At 40.9% G+C, this 22,051-nt stretch overlaps 3 protein-coding genes and 1 pseudogene across 4 annotated transcripts in view; 1 reads left to right on the top strand and 3 right to left on the bottom strand.

Annotated features, from left to right (window-relative positions):
- LOC309354855 (olfactory receptor 5AP2-like) overlaps positions 1-22,051 on the bottom strand; it is a gene marked incomplete at both ends in the record, with an annotated part of 215,639 nt that overhangs the window by 87,664 nt on the left and 105,924 nt on the right. The gene's annotated exons all lie outside the window — the stretch shown is intronic.
- LOC309356138 (olfactory receptor 14J1-like) lies at positions 5,290-6,252 on the bottom strand (the record flags this gene model as incomplete). Its single annotated transcript, XM_081887316.1, has 1 exon — positions 5,290-6,252. The coding sequence occupies one exon, from the start codon at positions 6,250-6,252 to the stop codon at positions 5,290-5,292; it is 963 nt and encodes a 320-aa protein (XP_081743442.1).
- Positions 12,657-13,604, bottom strand: LOC309356137 (olfactory receptor 14A16-like; the record flags this gene model as incomplete). Its single annotated transcript, XM_081887315.1, has 1 exon — positions 12,657-13,604. The coding sequence occupies one exon, from the start codon at positions 13,602-13,604 to the stop codon at positions 12,657-12,659; it is 948 nt and encodes a 315-aa protein (XP_081743441.1).
- On the top strand, positions 18,147-19,109 carry LOC309356136 (olfactory receptor 11A1-like; annotated as a pseudogene). Its single transcript has one exon. The product of its transcript is annotated as an olfactory receptor 11A1-like (transcript).

The raw sequence follows: 22,051 nt of genomic DNA, 5'->3' as shown, positions 1-22,051 counted from the left end.
GCTACATTGCCATCTGCTGTCCACTGCACTATGAGACTATCATGAATAGAAAGACATGCGTCCAACTGGCAAGCTGTGCATGGGTTGGTGGGCTTCTGTATTCTACAATATACACTGGAAGCACATTCACACTTGAGTTCTGTTCCAATGAAATCAACCAGTTCTTCTGTGAAATCCCACAGTTATTTAAAATTGCTTGTTCTGATTCATATCTCATCGCATTTCGGGTTATTTGTGTTGGTATATCTCTAGCTGTTACTTATGTTGCTCTGATAGTTTATTCTTATGTTCAGATCTTCAGGGCAGTTCTAAGAATTCCTTCTGCCCAGGGGAAGGAAAAAGCCTTCTCAACTTGCTTGCCACATCTTTTTGTAATATCCTTATTTCTTGCCAGCGGTTCATTTGCCTATCTAAAGCCAACTTCTGGGTCCCCATCAGTCATTGATCTTGTGCTCTCAATGTTCTATTGCATGTTTCCTCCAGTTATGAACCCAATAATCTATAGTATACGGAATAGGCAACTGAAATCGGCATTGTGGAAGATGACGTCAAATCTATTCACCCTATCCTTCCCCAATTTGCAACGTCTACAGCATTGATTACGTTTCTCTTTCTGTGCAAAAATAGTAAAACAATTGAAAATATTTTAAATCATTTATAATAAAGATAAAACCTAATGATTTTGAAATCATGTCTGATGCAGATATTGGAGAACACACATGCTAATTTATAACTATTCATAAACTGTTATATAGGTTCAACAATGGATCTTATCATTTTTATGCTCTATAACAGAGTTGAAACATTTTAGTTAATTTACTTGTTTTCTACTTATTTTCACACATATATTTATGTTGATTCTGCTGAATTGTGTCAGGTCCATGGCAAGTCAGAACTATGCTCTCAGCTTGATTGTATGTGTGACTTTGCAGATGTGGGCCCACATTGGCCTACTAAATCTCTATTCAGCAGATTTCTGCAAGCAGAACACTTCCTTCATTGACTGAATGTAATTGTTCTCAGACTAATTTGAGTTAGTGGAGATGGCCCCATAGAAAGTGGACTTTCTGGATTCACAGAGTTGCAAACATTTTGGGAAACATGAACTACAAACCACCCACCAAGTCCAGTTTTTTTTTACTTTAGAGGCATAGCAAAGCATAAAAAAGAGGGCAGGTGGGTTGAGAGATCTGGCGAAGGGTAAGAGAGCAGGGCTCCCCAGAGGCGCTGTGGTCTTAATTACCCATGGCCATGCCTCCCACAGGTCCTGATTGGACAGCGGGGCCACCCCTGGGTGGGGCCCCATCCAGCACTAGCGATGTCGCCCAGATGGCAATGAGAAGGGTGTCAATCTCCAGTCCCCACCAGATCACTGCAGGGTCCCCAATGCTTGGTCGCAACACTGCATTACAGAAAAAGGTGAGTGGACTTCTCAGATACAAGATTCAGGTAGGTAGCCGGGTTAGTCTGACGCAGTCGAAATAAATAAATAAATAAATAAATAAATAAATAAATAAATAGTCTAGTAGCACCTTAGAGACCAACTAAGTTTGTTCTGGGTATAAGCTTCAGAACCGTGCATGCATATGAAAGCTTATACTCAAACAAACTTAATCTCTAAGGTGCTACTGGACAATTTTTTAATTTTTAAATGTATTTCTCAGATACAGTCATATTTTGGATCACAAACGCCTTTCACACAAGTGAAATTGCCAGTCTTTTGCATGCACCACACTAGAAGAGGGGGTTTAAATGTGCTGGAGTAGACGTGGGCGTGGCATGCCGTTGTTCCAGCTTCTGGGATGGAGCACAGGTGTGAAGAAGGAGATGCCCATCTAGCTATTTAGCAGGGGTGGCACATGTGATTCTCACACCTTAGGAGCTAATGCAATTGAGTGTTTTGCCAAGAAAGAACTCAACTTTCAATTGTGTGTCCCAAGAGCTGCAGACAACAAAGATAAATGATGACAGCAGAGTGGAGTGAAAGGGAAAGGATAGCACAAACTGGAGTGGGAAAAGTGCAGAGGGGTGAGCTATGTTGAGCTATGTTGTCACTGGCAGGTGATATCTGTAATCAGAGAGCATGAGTTTACACCGAAATCAATTCCTTTTTAGTTTTTTCATCTCCAGCAGATTTATAGGTACCTAGAATCTATATTCCTTCATCTGCTTCAAACCTGGAACGCATGACTGCAATTTTCTGAACAGTGGCAGGCTCCCCAGCCCCACAGCCTTCCATGAATTAAAAGACAACTGAGACAGGTTTGGATTGAAACAGGCTACAGCTTTGTTGAATACAGATGAAAGAGGATTGGCTTGGGCATGGGGTAATGGAAAATACGTCCAGCCCGCCTGCTGGAAGTGACACATAGGGCAATCTGAACAGGTGTTACTAAAATATAAATGAAATAGGGTGACCCATGCAGAGACCGCCGTCTGGGCGTATGGCAATGGCCCTGGTCCCTGGCTGGGTGTGAGGACATGGCAACTCCCCCCGGATCCCTTTAACAGGATACCCTAGCTTTTGGAGGATGAGGCAGAGACTGCTACTTCCCCTTCATCCAAGACAAGGATTGTCCCAATGCCCAGCCCCAGTTGCAATGATTGCTATGAGGTAGGCAAAACCAGCAGGCTGGAGACAATTTGCCTTGTGGACAAATTCCCACTCAGCCACCATAGCCACAACAAGGTCATTCAATAGCAGCTTGATCCAAGGGAGGGTGGTTGGGTAACTCAACAAGGAAAAACTGGTAAAGGCTCCAGGTGTGGGCTGTTTAAATAGCCTGAGTGCAGACCTGAGGGAAGCCTTCCTGCTCTGTCAGCTCTGCCCACCGGCCCAACCCATATCTGAGCCTGTGCCCCCATTTGACAATCCTGGTCACAAGCTAGGATCTGGTATCTGATAGGCAGCATGGGCTTGCGTAGAGATCCGACTGGTTGGACTTTCGCTGCATTATAATGTCAACATGCTGCATACACATAAGCCCTTGCTCCATTCCCTGCTAAATGTTACAGAGCAGCATATTCTGCATAATGCCTCCTGTGGGAAAATATCTGAGGTTGTTGATGTTGTTCTTAATTTGTGAATTACCATCAGAAAGCAACAAACAACAAGATGAGACAAATAAAAACAAAAGTAAAAGAGCAAAAAGAGACAGGTTTATCTCCCTATGCAGTAGTGGTAGTGGCAGGATGACCCAACACTCAAACTGCCAGGTGGCAGCACATAGCTGCCATCTGTAAACACATTTTACGCATGGCAACAGATTTCACCAAGCTTTTTCCTGTTGTGACTCAGTAGAACACCTAAGTAAACCACAGCTAAGTGGTCAATACAGTCATACCTCAGGTTAAAGTAACTTCGGGATGAGTATTTTCAGGTTGCGCACTGCAGCGAGCCAGAAGTAATGAAGCGCATTACTTCTGGGTTTCGCCGCTCGCGCATGCACAGACAGTCAAAATGACATCACGCGCATGCATAGAAGCAGCAAATTGTGACCCACGCACCTGCAGATGCGTTTGCTTCAGGATGTGAACGGGGCTCCGGAACGGATCCTGTTCGCATCCAGAGGTACCACTGTACAGGCCAAGACATCTTAAAATTCTATTACAGGAAGTATACACTATATTTTGAAGTTTGTTTTTTTAATTATTTTTATTAGTTTTCCAAATTACCTCAAATCAAACCAAATTACTTTAATTTAATACGATTTCTTTTTTTAAAAAATCAGGTTTTCTGCTTGTGTTGCTAACATATGTCAATCATTTCCTCCTGTTGCCACATCATCTCTTCTTTGTTGTCCACTTGTTCCTTCACTTGTTGTTAGTCCATTCTCGCAGCTGATCATATTCTTCTTCTCACAAACAACACCTCTGTTAGGTCTTATAAATATAAAATATGTAAATATAAAATCCATTTCACATCATATACATTGATGTTTCAGACCTGGTGTCCTGGGAGAGTTAATTACTCTCTTCCTTCATTCAGTTCTTGCAGTGTTTATCTAGATGTTACAAGGTCACACTCCATTCCTTTCACTGTTCACCAGCTAGCGTACAGGCTGCGGGTATAAATAACTCACAGAGTACAAGTCCAGTCTCCACCATTAAAATTCGGCTCTGGAGTTCTTCCTCGGTGCACAGCCCAAAACAGACTCCTTTCTCAAATTCAACCTCTCGACAGATCTTTCAGCAGCCGTTCATTCGACTTGCTCTGCAATGCTCCCTCACACTCCTGGTCCAGTCCACAGATAATTTTAAATAAAGTCCATGCAACCTTGGTCAAGGGGGGAGGGCATAATAAAATCTTGTTACATTCCTTGTTGAGCGTAAATCAAAAGCCTTCCGCTTCTTTCCATGGTGACAGACAGAATCACATCACCATGGCTACACATGTCTCATTTTGCAGGGGAAAACAAGGCAGAAAAAGAGACCATTTGAAAACCATATGAAAGCACAGAGCAGCTTTTCCTCCTGCTTCCTTTTGCAGCTGTGTGAGGATTCTCAAGCTTCAGGGGGGAAAGCAAACATTCAAATGCCTTCAAAGAACCAGACCCAGTCTTTTCGGCATCTGACTGATTGCAGCCCAGGAGCCTCTTGATTAACGTCAATATTCCAGATTAAGGAGGAACCCAACACAAATCATGCCAGAAATGGAGGCTCCTCCATGGCAGGGACACACTCCCAGGTCACACTTGTTCTGCCTTTCAAGTTGGCAGACATGGGCTTGAGCAGCATAATGGGTAGCAGTGAACTCCCCAGACACCACTGGGGAGCATTGCAAGAATTGATGTCTCATAAATCCTCTCTTTCCCCTGCCTGAACTTTCCTGCAGCCCCTGCAGGGCTATGAAGAACAACCACCATTGATCGTGGGCGTGGCCGGAAACCTACATTATATTTTGAAGATTCAAAACAACCACATTTTCTGTAAGTGGCTAGGAAAAAGAGATTAACTGGAAGAACATGACATCGTTCCTAATTACTTTCTGTGTTTTCTAAACATTTATATTTATTTGGAGAAAATGATTTCAGATGGTGGATGCTTTAAAAAGGTATATGGGAAAACTGGTGTAAAGTGAAAAATTGGAAGTTTAGAAACTTTAAACATATGTTTCAGAATACAAGAAAGTTAAGAGATTCACTGGAAGATAATAAAATAGAGATAAACTAGCATGTAAGTTGCTAAAGGTTTATACAGTATTTTCTTGTAAGGACATAAGATTTCACAGTGGTAATTAAAAACAGGAAAACAAACATAGTGGTTATTAAAAAGAGAAAAATTGCATTACTATTTCCTTAAGAGCATTGATGATTGTGCAAAAAAATGAGCAAAAACATTTGAAATAAACTTGCATAATGCTAATTTCAGTTCCCTATTCCTAATGCTATAGATTAGGGGATTCATGACTGGTGGCAACATGCAATAAAACACTGAAAGTACAAGATCTATTGATGATAGAGACTTAGAAGTTGGCTTTAAATATACTAATGAACCAATGAGAAAATATAATGATATTACAACAAGGTGTGGCAAGCAAGTTGGGAAGGCTTTTTCCTTTCCCTGGGCAGAAGGAATTCTTAGAACTGCCCTGAAGATCTGAACATAAGAATACACTATTAGAACAATATAAATGAAGGCCAGAGAAGCAGCAACACACGTATTCCAAAATGCAATGAGATATGATTCAGAGCAAGCAATTTTGATTAACTGTGGAATTTCACAGAAGAACTGATTGATGTTATTGGAACAGAACTCTATTGTGAATGTACTAGCAGCGTATGATGCAGAATACAGAAGCCCAGCAATCCATGCACCAATTGCCATTTGGATACATGCCTTTCTATTCATGACAGTCTCATAGTGCAGCAGGCAGCAGATGGCAATGTAGCGGTCATATGCCATAATTCCAAGGAGGTAAAAATGAGATCCAGAGAAAAGGACAAAGAAGAAAACCTGACAGATGCATCCATTGTAAGAAATGGTCTTGCTGTTCATCAGGGAATTTGCCATGGATTTGGGGACTGTGACAGATATGGAGCCAAAGTCTTGGAATGCCAGATTGGCTAGGAAGAAGTACATGGGTTTGTGAAGCTGAGCACTGTAAGAGATGACTGTGATGATGATGAGGTTTTCAGTGACAGCGATCAGATATATGATCAAAAATATAATGAACTGAAATGTCTCTGATCCCTGAGTTTTAGAGAATCCATGCAGAATGAATTCCACCAATCCTGAAGACTGGTTTAACATTGTGTGACTGTGTGGTACCTGCAAGGAGAAGACAAATCCATTTTAGAAAGGAGGTGGAGAATGCTTTGATGCATGTTCCCCAATATGATCATGTGGATTGACTTAAGTAAGCAATAAACAATTGATTAATAAACAATTCTTCAGGTTTTTTTTTTAGTTTTAAAGAAAATTAAATGGCATTAAATTGCAAAATGGTAAAGCAGTCAATATGAAATATAGTGAAATGCTTTTTTTCAAGGAACACTGATAAAATCATCAAAAATTAACATTTTTTATCAACAAAATATAACATTAAAACAGCAAGTCTGGGCATATTTCATTGAAATAAAATGATTTTTAAAAGCCATTTAAAATAGTCCACTGAGGGCTCTTGTCCAGAATTATGTCATTAGGCAGGGAATTCCTAACTGCCCAGTGATCCTTGGACATAGAAACTTAATGTAATAAAGAACTGTAGGGGCTACCACAGTAAAAGTCAGTTTCTGTAAGTGTAGATTGACTATTATGTGTCACCTGTAACACGGCCAATTCTGCAGACTGAAATAGTTGAGTGGGCATGTATTGGTAAACACATAAACAAGCTCTAAACCAGGGGTCAGCAAACTTTTTCAGCAGGGGGCCAGTCCACTGTCCCTCAGACCTTGGGGGGGGGGGCAGACTATATTTTGGAAAAAAAAGAGAACAGATTCCTATGCCCCACAAATAACCCAGAGATGCATTTTAAATAAAAGCACACATGCTATTCATGTAAAAACACCAGGCAGGCCCCACAAATAACTCAGAGATGCATTTTAAATTAAAGGACACATTCTACTCATGTAAAAACACGCTGATTCCCGGACCATCTGCAGACCAGATTTAGAAGGCAACTGGTCTGGATCCAGGCCCTGGGCCTTAGTTTTCCTATCCATGTTCTAAGCTTTAAAGAGCTTAACCTACTATTTATAGTACCTTGAAATTCAACGCTGCCACCAAAATTTCACTAAATTGAACTTCAGAAAATGAACCTGCAATCTATCTTCCAGGAGAAATATCTGAGAGGCTTGAAGAGAAACTAGGGGACCATTGACTTTATTTATCTACAAGAGCAGCACTGTCCCATTTTTTTGGGGGGGGTATATGAATGTCTTGCTTTTGTTTAATCTAAGTGGAGGTCTGAAATTCTTACCCCCAAACCTGATATGAATCCACCACTGGTCCTTTCACTCCCAGAAGCAAGAATGAAAAGCAGGCATCAGTTCTCAAAATGATCCAAGTAACCCCAATGATCATCAATCTTTGTCCAAATCAGGTTTCTGAGATGCACAAGCAAAGTGAGACTTCATGGGAGAGGTGCCCCATTTTCTTCTTCCAGTGTGTGCATGTGTGCTTCTGCTAACAGGAAGCCTAGAATCATGCCTTCCCAAACCTGAATAGAAAGAATACAAAGCAGACATCAATTTCCAACATAATCCAAGTAACGCTATCTGTCATCTTTAACCGTCTTTTTCCTTGCCATGTTTCCAACATCCATAACCAAAGAGGGACTTACTCTGGCCTGTTCTCTTCTATGTGCAGGCAAGAATATTCCCTTTATTGAATTAAATTGTATCATTCTTGGTGACATGGTGACTCTTCTGCACACCTAATCTTTGCAGACTCTGGACTAGATAATCAATAAATAAATTGTGATAAAACTTTATTTCTATTATGTAGGTCACCAGTAACTGAAAAGACTTACCATGCTGTTCATGGGCAGAGATTGCATAATTTTATCTGCTTCATTTTCATACCTGATTAAGATCTGTGGCATTTTTTCCTGGGCAGCCAATGTGATTTGCCCTTTCAACGTATCACATCCTTCTCTCTCCACAGCTGTTTCAGAGGTGATACTGTTCTCTGTACTGGCAGAAATGTAAAGGAGAAGCTGCAATGAATATTTATTTCTACCACTCCCAGGAGTCTAATCAAACTCAGAAGAAAACACTCATGGGTATTTGTGGCATATATGTGTATTTTACTGTTTACATATAGAAACATTCCATGGAGTACCAACCGATAAAAAGTCATTTCTGGCCAAGCAATGTGATTTGCCATTTTCTCTGTGGATCACATCCTTCTCTCTCTTACTGTTCTCTGTACTGTATTGGCAGAAGTAAGAAGGAGATACTCCAGTTAATTTTACCCATATTTATTTCCTTCACTCCACATGAGTCAGGAGTTCCAACTTGAATAAAGTATTGTGGGGGCAAAGCACATAAGCCCCACCCCACATAATCAATCACATGGTATAACATGCACACACCTTTTGAATGGCAATGCCCATTAATTTTGGGGGCTCACATATTTTATTCGGGTGTTTGTGTGAAAGGACTTCAACCCCTAGAGTTAGCTCCTTTGACATGAGTCAACAGTTTCATGCAGCAGCAGCAAAAAAGCTAATATTATTCAAGGCTGCAACAGCTTTTTGTCTACTAAGAAGGAAGCATATTCCCACCCACCTCTGCTTTAAGAATCACTTCAACAATGTTTGAAAATTTTTCAGATATCCCATATTCTGTGTTCTATTACCATCTGGACTCATAACCTTTTGTAGGGTGGAAAACAGCTATTGATCACCTGTGTAGAGTAATCAATAATATATATATATTAAAAAAATAATTTTTACTGATTTTCTTTCCTCATAACAAATATCCAATATCCTTACTAAACATTCATTTTCCGATTTCCCCCCTCCCTATTGACTTCCCTCAGCTTCCATTTTGGTTTTGTTACATCAAATGATACATTCTGCTGTTTATACATAATACTATGTTATCACATTGTTATACTTCTTTTTCTCTGTAAATAAATTTGTAAATGTTTATTTAAATCCTGCCAATGAGTCCATTTTTTTTTGTTTCTGCAAATATACTGTAAAAGGTTCCTATTTGTTTTCAAAATCACTACTGTATTGTCCTTTTCACACACTTTGCCCGTTAACTTTGCTAACTCTGCATAGTTCATCAATTTTCTTGCAGTCGTTCTTTTGATGGTACTTCTCCAGTCTTCCAATTTTGGGCTATTAAAATTCTAGCTGCTGTTATAGCATAAATAGTGTCCGTTTTTCTTTCGGCAACTCTTGTTCTAAAATACCTAACAAAAATGCTTCTGGTTTTTTAACAAACGTTATTTTAAACACCCCCCCCACAAGTTCATTATATATCATTTCCCAAATGTTTTTAATAACGAGTAATCAATAAAAAAATTGGCTGGATCTCTAGATTCAAAGGATGGGGCTCGGTAGCTCAGGCACCATGCAGGCCTGATTCCCACAAGCAAGACATATGCATCACTGGCTGAATGTGATTGTCCTCAGACTGATGTGAGTTAGTGGAGATGGCCCCATGTGGAGTAATCACTCGGCAGATCAAATTTTGGTGTAGAATTGGACAGTACTAGAGAAGGGAATATCTGCTTTAGCCTGGAAAGGAAAGAATGAGACTACTTTTTATTAACTCCGTGAGGGCACATTCACTCAAGTTCTATGCTTGATCACCTCCTGCATCTCACCACAGAAAACATCCATTTGGTAGGGCTGCTTTTATGAGGCCAACACCAACACACATCACTATATATATACACACTATTTACAGATGTTACAAGTGGTCTTTGCTCTCTGAGCCCAGAGAGGGTTCTTTGCTGCAAAGTCCTTGATGTGTTAAAAGTCCACAGCCAAGTCCTTAGGTTCAGTTGCTTGCACAGTCCTGCAACTTCTCTGAGTTCTCTGAGTTCTGAAGTTTGGCAATTTCTCAACTTCTTCCTCAGACAATCTCTTCAAAAAGTCTTCTTTCAGACCTACCGTTCCAACATATTGCAGGAATTGTTGAAGGCTGTCTCCTACCACAAGCCACACCTGAGCCCTTTTATGCACAAAGTTACTTCCCAAATCTGTTCATTAATACAGATATCAGTATCACAAGATGCCTGTAGGTGCATTGTGGGGAATGAATGATCTCTGCTAGTTCATGGAGAATTAACCTATTAACTGTATTCCTTAACAAACATATTGGCAGTATCCGTCTTACTTTGGGTGCAATAACAGCACCATTTGCTGATCTGCCTCAGACAGCAAGCTGTTTTGGACTGAGCCTGATTAGAAAATATATATATTTGCAATAGTTTCTAATTAGCAGGTGCATTTTTTTTAAAAAAGATACAAATAATTTGCTTGGAGAAATAAGGATTTCAGATCACAACCAGTTTCACACACCCTTTTTGAACGACATGGAGAAAGATGGTCAGACAGCTTTTCTCACACAGTTGGTTAGAGTGTGGTGCTGATAATGCCAAGGTTTCAGGTTTGATTCCTGTATGGAACAGCTGAATATTCCTGCATTGCAGGGGGTTGGACTAGATGATCCTCTGAGTCCCTTCCAACTCTACAATTCAATGATTCTATGAGCTACATATGGGATGTACACAGGCCACAATATTTGCCATTTCACTGTGTGATTTGTTTTGTTTTCAAACTGTTTCTGAGTTACCCTGAACTCTCTCCATATTGATCTGTGTATTGAGTTCCATGCCACTCTGTTTAACATGAATCTGTGTGTTCTCCATTCAATATAATGGGAAATCTAAAAATGTATATAGCCTTTTCCCTGGATGATTTTTACAAACACAGCAGCCTGTTCAGGGTGCATTAAGGCCGCCAGATTGCCAACACTTTGGTCCAAAAGCTTTTTTTGCAGAAACTAAAAGGGATTCACTTTGGTTCATTTCACCTAGAATGCTAACAGCTGGGTTCTGAAGACCTATGGACTGCTAAAGCAAAGCACTTTAAGATCTGAGTGCAAGAGCAAAGTCCCTAGTATTAAATAAACATGTAACAATAACAAACAGGTGGCAGCAGATAGCAACAGTCAGAGAACCAACAGCAACCAAAAAGCCACAGCTAAGTCATCAACACAGAAAGATACATCTTAAACCTTAATTTTCAAATGCAAAGTGCTAATTATTTTCATGAGGGACACACATCCCTCAAGGAGCTAAGCAAAATTATTGTGGATACAAACATTCCCCAAAGGGATTCATTAGAAGAACATGAAACAGTTTCTAATTAGGAAGTGTATTTTCTAACTGTTTGCATCTTTGTCAGAAGAAACAATGATTAAAAATAATGTCCAGTTTCAGACACATTTTTAAAACTTAAGTGGGCAAAACCCAGAAATGTTTGGTTTTATTTTAAAAGTATTTATTCTATAATAGTTTTAATAAAATGTTAAGTAAATGTCAAGTCCACCCCCCTACAATCCAGGAAAGGGGATCTGGATGGTGGGCCAGACATGCTATCTCCCTCTCCCATCATGCTCCAAGTCTTACAGGTGGACAGAGCTTCCCATCTGTCAAACATCTTCTCATCTGTCAATCTCAATGGGATCCGGTGACCCTTTTTTGCCTGCAAGGGTCTTGCAGACTCCCTTTTCAACATGGTGTCTTGCACAACAACTTGAAATGGGCTTTTGATTATCTGGCAGCATTACCTTTCATAATGCTTTGCAGGCACCCTTGAAAACCCCCTTGGACATAAGAGCAACTATTAAAAAAGGAGGACAAACCTAGACAGCATCTTAAAAAGCAGAGACATAATCTTGCCGATAAAGGTCCGTATAGTTAAAGCTATGGTGTTCCCAGTAGTGATGTATGGAAGTGAGAGCTGGACCATAAAGAAGGCTGATCATCGAAGAATTGATGCTTTTGAATTATGGTGCTGGAGGAGACTCTTGAGAGTTCCATGGACTGCAAAAAGACCAAACCTATCCATTCTGAAGGAAATCAGCCCTGAGTGCTCACTGGAAGGACAGATCCTGAAGCTGAGGCTCCAATACTTTGGCCATCTCATGAGAAGAGAAGACTCCCCGGAAAAGACCCTGATGTTGGGAAAAATGGAGGGCACAAGGAGAAGGGGACGACAGAGGACGAGGTGGTTGGACAGTGTTCTTGAAGCTACCAGCATGAGTTTGACCAAACTGTGGGAGGCAGTGCGAGTGCCTGGCATGCTCTGGTCCATGGGGTCATGAAGAGTCAGACATGACTAAACGACTAAACAACAACAACAATTAAAGAAGGGTTATCAAGGGCCATGGTATGTAGATTAATTCATTATATTTGTTCCTTTTACATCTCTGATTGTTCTGCTGGTTTCTAGCGATCCAATGGGATTTGTCATTTTCTCCATTTAGAATCATAGAATCATAGAGTTGGAAGAGACCACAAGGGCCTTCGAGTCCAACCCCCTGCCAAGCAGGAAACACCATCAGAGCACTCCTGACATATGGCTGTCAAGCCTTTATCACATGTTCCTCTCGCCACATTTGTTTGGGAGGTGGTCACATTTATTCTTCTTTCCATTGGCTGAAGTGATACTAAGACCTGTCCACTAGTCAATGACAACTGGGTAAGAACGGAGTGGAAAGATTGGCAGTCAACTTCCAGAATGCCATTTTTAGTTCCTTATTCCTAAAGCAATAGATTAATGGGTTCATAAGAGGTGGCAACACACAATAGAACAATGAAGCTACAAGATCCATGGTTGATAGGGACCTCGATGTTGGCTTTAGATAGGCAAAAGAACCACTTATAAAATATAAGGATATTACAACAAGGTGTGGCAAGCAAGTTGAGAAAGCTTTTTTCTTCCCCTCAGCAGAAGGAATTTTTAAAACTACCCTGAAAATCTGAACATAAGAAAAAACTATTAATGTAAGGTAAATAAAGGCCACAAAAGTTCCAACCCAGACAGCAAAAAATGCAATGATATATGAGTCAGAGCAAGCAATTTTGAATAGCTGTGGAATTTCACAGAAGAATTGATTGATATCATTGGTACAGAACTCTATTGTGAATGTACTTCCCGTGTATATTGTGGAATAAAGAAGCCCGATGCTCCATACACTGATTGCCATTTGGATGCATGCTGTCCCATTCATCACAGTCTCATATTGCAGTGGATTACAGATGGCAACATAGCGATCATACGCCATGATGCCAAGGAGGAAAATGTGAGATGCAGTGAAAAAGACAAGGAAGAAAACTTGACAGATGCATCCATTGTAAGAAATGGTATTGGTCTTCATCAGGGAATTTGCCATGGATTTGGGAACTGTGACAGATATGGAACCAAGGTCTTGTAATGCCAGATTGGAGAGAAAGAAGTACATGGGTTTGTGAAGGTGATGACTGGAAATGGTAACTGTGACGATAAAAATGTTTTCAATGGCGGCCATCAAATAAATGGCTAGGAAAGTAGTGAAATGAAATGTCTGCAACTTCTGATCATCAGAGAATGCATGCAGAACAAATTCAGTCACTTTTGATGATTGGTTATGCATTGTCTGCTTCTTCAGTGGCTGTGAAAAGAAGACATATCCAGTTTAGAAATAGAGAAGATGGAAAAGGTGCTGATGCAGACATGCCAAAATGCTCAAGTAGATTGAATTAGGATATTAGGTTCTTGCTGAGAATGTAGTGCCTTAGAGAAGAAGGAAGTGGTCAAGAAACTATCATTAGACCTGGGGATACCTATTTTGCAATTCTTGCCCAGAAATTAGCCAGGTGGGTTTGAGCATTGCAGAGTGAACTAGATCCTAAGTGGCTGTTCTTTCTGCGCTATTCCCAACAGAGGCAGTGCTTTCTTATACAAGTTGGCAGTTGATATATGCCTATGGAAAACTCTCCTCTAGCAGAATTCTGAATTAAATTATGTTTTCCCTTCCAAACAAATTATTTGTGGAATTTTAAGATATGCTACACAAGTTTTGAAAAGGTTGCCAACATTTCTTACTACAGCACTACTCTGCGTTGACAGAGCTATAATTTGGTTGTCACATCTGACTGTGGAGCACTGTTTTGAAACAATTCATTCTCAGAATGAAAATCAGAGTTGAACACGACTGTAATTCATGTATCGCTTTCCTTGCAGCTAGGTAATTTAATATTTTATTCAATGTTCTTATGAGGTGCAGGTCTTTAGACAGTAAATGTATAATATATCACCCCAAAGTGATGCATTTAGCACCACTTGGTTTGAAGGCCCTTCTGTTCATTCTTCTGCATGGAAGCCTGACGTTTTGTCTCAAAGTCCTGTGCTGATGGCACCACTGCCACTTTTTAATTCCAGAAGCAACAACATCAGATCCCATCCCATCAGATCCCATCACAATCCAGCTAAACCCTGTGAGCCTGATCAGTCTATTCCTTATGGTTCTGACATGCACAAACAAAGAAGAATTGCTGAATTGCTGCCACTGTCCTGTTTTCTTCAATGTTTTTTGAAAAAAGAGTGTGCACTGGTAGAAATATTTTCTTTATCAAAGCCCCAGTTTAGATGGTGGCTTTATGCACACCTAACCCCTGAAGATATTTCTTGAGAGTATTCAAAGTATAATGAACTTCTGATACAATCAATCAAATTGGTAACGAATAAGATAACTGAAAATACCACATGAACTTACCTAGCTGTGCATGGGTAGATTCTGGGTTACCTAATCTTATTTTATTTCTCTCTCTCCATTGCTGATCATGCAGTTCATTGGTGTAGCCATCCACCAAATGTGAGCTGCTGTTTCCTCCATTTATCATGTTTTTCTCACTCTGTCCGTTTCAAAGATGATCTGCCTAATTGCTCTTTGCATTGACAGAAATGAAAGAGACATGGCAATGAAGTTTATATTTGGTTCATTCATTCCCATGGGTCTAATCAAGCATTGAAATAAATATTTAGAAGTGATTATGTGTGTTCTGTTGGTCATATATTAATTGGCAGATGTTGAAAGACAATGTGGCAAAGAACTTTATCAATATTTGCCTCTTATAGATCTTCAGGAGCTTCACTCCCAAGAGGCAACTCAAGCTGAGAAGAGAAGATTCTGTAGGGGTGGGGGTGGTACGGGAGAGGGAACCTATTTTACTGTTTGATTTCCATGTGATATATGGTTATAGAAGTCTGAAGCATGCAGCTTCATTTCAGATACCACATGAATGGCTGTTGAGTGAATATTCACATATTCACTTAGTCAGTGGTTTTCAACCAGTGTGCCATGGCATCTTGGGGTGCCTTGAATTATAGTCAAGGGTGCCATAGGCAACACTGACCTCTGTCCCTCTTTCCTTTCCTCCCTCTGATGTCCTCTCACATCTCTCCCTCCAAAAGGCTTGCACAGCTGTTTGTTGCAGCAATCCTGACAACAAGCTCTGTGGGCAAATGGTGCCTCTGGGGCTGGCCAGGGGGTGCTGGTTGCCAGAAGCTGATGTGGCCCCAGAATAAGCAAGCAAGAGGGTGAGGGAGCCCAGCCAGCCAGTCTGCCAGCCCTTGCTGTTGGGAATGGACAAACCCCTGTGGGACAGTGTGAGGAGGCACCTCTCTTTGAGGCAGGGGGGCAGCTCAGAGACCAGGGGTGGCAGCAGTAGCTGCCCAGAGGACTCCCAAGGAGAGGGCAGAGGAGAGGAGGATGAGGGAACACTCCACAATGGAGGGTGTTCAAGAAAGGGCGAGAGGCTGCCAGCAATGCAGGCAATTGGGCTTCTGAGCCCCACAGGGGTGTTTCAGAAAGAGATGCACAAAACTGATTTGGAAACTAAACTCAAAGATTTCCCAAGAGTCTAATTAGGATATGAGTATTTGCTTCTTTCCCACTCTTCTTAAGCAATTGTAACTCAAAGAAAGAACTTTGAACATTCAGGCGCAAGTGAACCTTTCTCAATGTAGCTGATCCGTGAGCATGACTGAAATAGCTTCATCTCAATATTTAAAGTAACTGGTTTTGAAGTCCAGAAGTTAACCTTCAAAGATTTCTAGCAAATTGGAATTCAGGTGAGCAATACTTTCCCATGCTCTTCAGCAATGGCAGAAGAGACAGCTACCATTTTCTGAAAATCTTTTTAATCTTTGCAATTTTATTTTGTATTTATTGATATTTTAAATTTTATTTTGTATTCATCATTTACTTTCAGCTTGCCTCCCTGGTTTATTATTTGTTTTGACAGGTCTAGAAAGCATGTCAGAAAGCTGTCAATTATTTTATTTTTATTTTTTTAAGGAGAACAATGTGTCTTACAGCAGAATCCTAATCATGCCTACTCAGAAGAAATCCTGTTGGATTCAATGGGGCTCACTCCCAGACAAATAGAATTACTGTCTTTGTTGTTGTTCATAGCTCTCTTTGCAACTTGCAGGAGATAGAAAAGGGTGGAGACCCTGCATGTATCCATTGAGCAACTATATAGTATGCTTTGTTAGGAAAATATACTGCACATTCTTTAGCGTGTGTGTGTGTGTGTGTGTGTGTGTGTGTGTATATATATATATATATATATATATATATATATATATATATATGCAGGTTTTGGTGTCCTCAGGTGTCTTCCCGTGTAAAAGTTGGGGTGTCTAGGCGACGTTTCGACGAGGTCTCACTCGTCATCTTCAGGCTGGTGCTTTCGGCTTCTTGTTACTGGAACAGAGTTTCGGCTTCTTGTTACTGGAACAAGAAGCCGAAAGCACCAGCCTGAAGATGACGAGTGAGACCTCGTCGAAACGTCGCCTAGACACCCCAACTTTTACACGGGAAGACACCCGAGGACACCAAAACCTGCATTCCTGTACCCGTGAAAATCTACGAAAGCATATATATATATATATATATGATCTCCAGTAGCACCTTAGAGACCAACTAAGTTTGTTCTTGGTTTAAGCCAGTGGTTCTCAACCTGTAGGTCCCCAAATGTTGTTGGACTACAACTCCCATCATCCCTGAGCTTTGGCTTTGCTAGCTAGGGGTGATGGGAGTTGTAGTCCAACAACATCTGGCATCTGGGGACCCACAGGTTAAGAAAGGCTGGTATAAGCTTTCTTCAGAATGACAACTTATACCAAGAACAAACTTAGTTGGTCTCTAAGGTGCTACTGGACTGTTTTTTTTAAAAAATATATATATATATATTTTGATTGCATTAGACCAACACGACTACCTACTTGATTCTTTAGCATAACATTTGAAAATCTAAAAAAAAAATCCATTCCCTTGGTTGGATGACAATGCAATTCAGAAGAGGGAAGGTTTTTTCTTCTCCTTCTTTTCTTTTTAGACACCAAACTAGAATATTTTATTAACCCCATATGTTCTAAATAAACAATTTGTATAAAATTTGAACAGATCGTGTCCAGTGAGCACAAACTGCTGAAATTAAATGTGTTTAAAGCTACTTAAATCAATTATCTATTGTGATTCTTGCCCATTCTCCTCTGAAAACTTGATCCCAAGAATTGGTGCACCCTCTGAAGCAGCATGGAAACCAAAGGGTCAACAGGGAGATAAGGACATCAGTGAAAATAATGACCCATCCTTGAGAGGCTTTCACTAGATCAAGGACTTTTCCATGAATGGAAAGATTCCTGTTCATAGAATGGAACCAATTGATACATCCTACACACAACTGAGGATGCTGGTGGCGCTGTGGGTTAAACCACAGAGCCTAGGACTCGTCGATTACAATCCCTGCAACTGGGTGAGCTCCCATTGCTTGGTCCCAGCTCCTGCCAACCTAGCAGTTCAAAAGCACGCCAAAGTGCAAGTAGATAAATAGGTACCGCTCCGGCGGGAAGGTAAACGGCATTTCCGTGCACTGCTCTGGTTCGCCAGAAGCGGCTTAGTCATGTTGGCCACATGACCCGGAAGCTGTACGCCGGCTCCCTCGGCCAATAAAGCGAGATGAGTGCCGCAACCCCAGACTCGGTCACGACTGGACCTAATGGTCAGGGGTCCCTTTACCTTTTTACACACAACTGAAGAGCTTAAAGCTTAGTTGGGTGTTACTGAAACTGTGTTTTAAAAAAACTAATAGTAATTGCATTAATTGTTCTCTTCCCACTCCACTAGATGAAAACTATGCAAAGACTAGAATGGGTAAATCAAACCATCATCACAGAATTCATTCTACTTGGATTTGGAGAAGTCCGGGACCTCCAGATTCTTCTCTTTGTTGTGTTTCTAACAGTCTACATCATGACCATGGCTGGGAACCTGATCATACTTGCACTAGTTGTGACAGATCAGCACCTTCACACACCAATGTACTTTTTCCTGGGCAATTTGTCTTGCTTGGAGACCTGCTACAGCTCAACCATCCTCCCCAGAATGCTGGCCAGTTTCTTAACTGAGAACCAAAGTGTTTCTGTCTGGGGCTGCATTGTGCAATTTTGAGCTTTTGGGTTTTTAGCTGCAACAGAGTGCTATCTCCTGGCAGCAATGTCTTATGATCGCTATGTGGCCATATGTCGACCCCTGCATTACTCAATCCTGATGAATTTCAAGCTTTGCCTCCAGCTGGTAGCTGGGTCTTGGTTTGGAGGTTTTGTGATAAATTCAATCTTGTTAATTTTTATGGCACAGTTAACCTTCTGTGGCCACAATGTCATTGAGCATTTCTTTTGTGATTTCATCCCCATGATGAAACTGACCTGCAGTGATGCACACCAAGTAGAGCTTTTATCAACTGTCCTATCCTCACTCTGCACCTTGCCACCATTCGTTTTAACAATAACATCATATGTGTACATCATCACTACCGTACTTGGAATCCCATCTACCGCAGGGAGGCAAAAGGCCTTCTCTACTTGCTCTTCTCACCTCATTGTGGTGACTATTTTCTATGGCACCCTCATCATTGTGTATCTTTTGCCAGACACAGCTGAATTAAGAGAGCTGAATAAAGGTTTCTCTGTCTTTTACACCATCTTGACACCTCTGGTCAATCCTTATATATACAGCCTGAGGAACAAAGAGGTGAAGATGGCCCTGGGGAGAGCTATCAGAAAGTGGGCAAATTACTTCACATTGTAGGCTTCTTCAAGCTTTGCTGCTGTGAGGAAGCAACATAGATACAACAGTACTGCAAGCCCACAGCTTTACCTCACCTCCATGGCATTTTTTTGGTAGCTCCCATGTTTAGTTGCTACTTCTGAAGTGGAGTCATTACTGTACACATGGAGGCTCCTTGTGTAAGGCACGGCACATGGCTTGTTGTAATGTGGATTTGCATTCACAGATGTGGGAGACACAAATATCTAACTGTCTCCTGTTAAAATGGCTTCAGAGGGCACTGTGTAATGTGGTTAAGATGCAAATGTTCAATAGCATTAAGATGTAATGTTGTGAGACATGCATGGAACTTTTTAATGAAGTACAGTCGTACCTCGGGTTACATACGCTTCAGGTTACAGATGCTTCAGGTTACAGACTCCCAGAAATATTACCTTGGGTTAAGAACTTTGCTTCAGGATGAGAACAGAAATCGTGCAGCAGCAGCAGCAGCAGCACAGCAGCAGCAGTGGGAGGCCCCACTTCAGGTTAAGAACAGTTTCAGGTTAAGAACGGACCTCGGGAACGAATTAAGTTCTTAACCCGAGGTACCATTGTAATGATTCAGGATGACTCAAAATTCACATCCTGCAGATGGCAGCAGATTTTACCAGCAATGTGTTTGACAAAATGAGGAAGGAGTCAAAATCCCCACCCTATACTTTTGTGGTCTTGTGTTTTCATCAGGTTGTCTCTATTAAGTGGATTCTATTTTGAAACTTGCTGTGGTTGGATGATTTATTTTATATTCATCTTTGGCTATTACCTAGGGTTGCTTTTTTGGCAAAATCACAAAAGAATGCAGTTTTTAAGCTATTTTCAAGGGAAATTGGCAAAAATGGTGTATGGCGACCCTACTATTACTGCAGTCTTTTGCCTAAAGCTACTAGGAAACTGAGCTATAATTAATCAGTGTTCAACCAGAAACTGTGTGTGTACAACAAAGAACTTGCATTTGTGAAGTGCAATGTAAAAACTCAGCTTTGGGCTCCATAGAACCATTCACCATAATTTTTTAAGAATTGGATGCAGGGGGCATTGTCAGGGTGCTGACGGCAGCTGCAGCCAATTCCCAGGAAAGCAGTGTTCTGTTTATTAATACAAGCTACAGAGACAAATTGAAGATGCTCCATGATGCCTAACGTTGCCCCCAGTGAAGTTCCACCCCTTCTACGTTACTTCCCTATTCATCGCTATTCATCTGACTCCTCCTCCTGCCTCCAATGGTGGCTGGTACATGACAGTTGCCTCTGAGCTCTCTGTTCTCTATTCTCATTCAACTGCTGCTCAGGTTCTGCCAGTTGAATGCTCTCCACTTCCTCCTCCTCCTCTCCTATTATTTCCCAACTTTTGCCCTCATCTCCCTCTGAGGTATGCCCTGTGCCAAACCACTCCTGGAGGTCTATGCTATCTGCCTGTTCCTCCTCTCTAGGTGATACCTGGGACAATGGTCTCCACCATTTTTCCTCATCTACCCAGTCCCTGACAGGAGTGAAAATTCCCAAAGGATCCAGGATCATACTAGGCTGCAGTAGCATAACAACTGGTGATGTATTTTTGAAGAAAGCTACACCGTACTTCAAAGTAGTGGAACTTTTTATTCTACCCACAATTCCCTGGGAACAACACAACTTCCACCCAGAAGTCTCTGACATTATGTGTGATGAAGCATCATTTTCAGAGCATTGTCCACATATAATAATCTTAATAATAAGAACTAATCAATCTTTTTGTTTGGTTTTTCCAAAAAAAAAGTGACCGAAAGTGATTTACATAATGAAACAAAGGTTAAATCAAAGTATTGTTGCAGTCTATTACCATCTCCAAATGGTGCAAGATTCCAAGGGTTCCAGGCACTTACCAAGGATTCATGTTTCCTTTGGAAGTAAGGCACAGAAGAGACTGGGGCATCTTTATGAAATATGGTTTATTTAAATAAGCCACCATTTCTTCAGCTGCTGGCTGCTCCTCCAGCATGTTCACACATACAGTACCTCCAATTCCTCCTGCTGACCCCTTCTTCCACAGCAGGCTCCCAGAGAGTGGCAAAATCAATGAGTTGCAGCTTCTCAGCCCCAGTTAGCTCACCCTTCTGAGGCACTTTCCTCTTTGCATCTACACTCTGGACCTCTTCAGCTTGCTGCCTTGCTTCTGACCCAGATCACCACAAAACTCTACTTCAAACTCTGGCTTTATCTTTTGAGGGAGGGAGGGGGGAGGGAGGGAGGGGGCTCACCCATTTCCCATCTCACACCAAGGCCCTTAATCCTTTGTCCTCTATTTTATTTTTTCAAAAATACTTTATTTGACAAACAACATTAACTTACACGACAATCCACCATACACCACAATATACAACACTGCACAACAATACAGTATATACATCACCAGTCAGAAATTTTATCTATATCTGTTTTACAGAACAGAGTGCAGATTACCAGAGAAATGATCTGTAGAACAAAATATAGGAAATTCACAAAAGTAAGTGCAACATAAAATCTTCAACCCACTCTTGAGAATTTCACCGACATTTTTCTCTCGACAATTTCTGAGTGTGATTTATTTTCTTGTGGAGAACGGGTAGGGGGAAAACACAGAAGACATTTTTCACACAGCACTAGTTTTTTTAATGAATTGTACTGGGGGTACATATTCCTTAAAGGGTAAAACAGATTTGTTGGAACTAGGAGCAGCAGTACTGCCTCAAGAGTTCAATTAGGACAAAAATGTTTATTTTCCTCTTAAACAGTAGATTCAGAACACAGATCAGGAACAATGGGAATGGTGACTGCCCGATCTGAGAAGATAATCAAGTCCTTTTGCAATAACAACAGAGATTTAACTGCTATATAAGTACAAGTCCCAAGCTTTAGATTTTCTGACTAAGGAATACAGGTAATTTCTATTGCTGTTATTTCAGGTGA

This window comes from Podarcis melisellensis, assembly GCF_964234715.1.
Source record: "Podarcis melisellensis genome assembly, chromosome: 13".
Lineage (NCBI taxonomy): Eukaryota > Metazoa > Chordata > Lepidosauria > Squamata > Lacertidae > Podarcis > Podarcis melisellensis.
The sequence above is the reverse complement of the archived record's forward strand: the minus strand, read 5'-3'. Positions and strand labels throughout refer to the sequence as shown.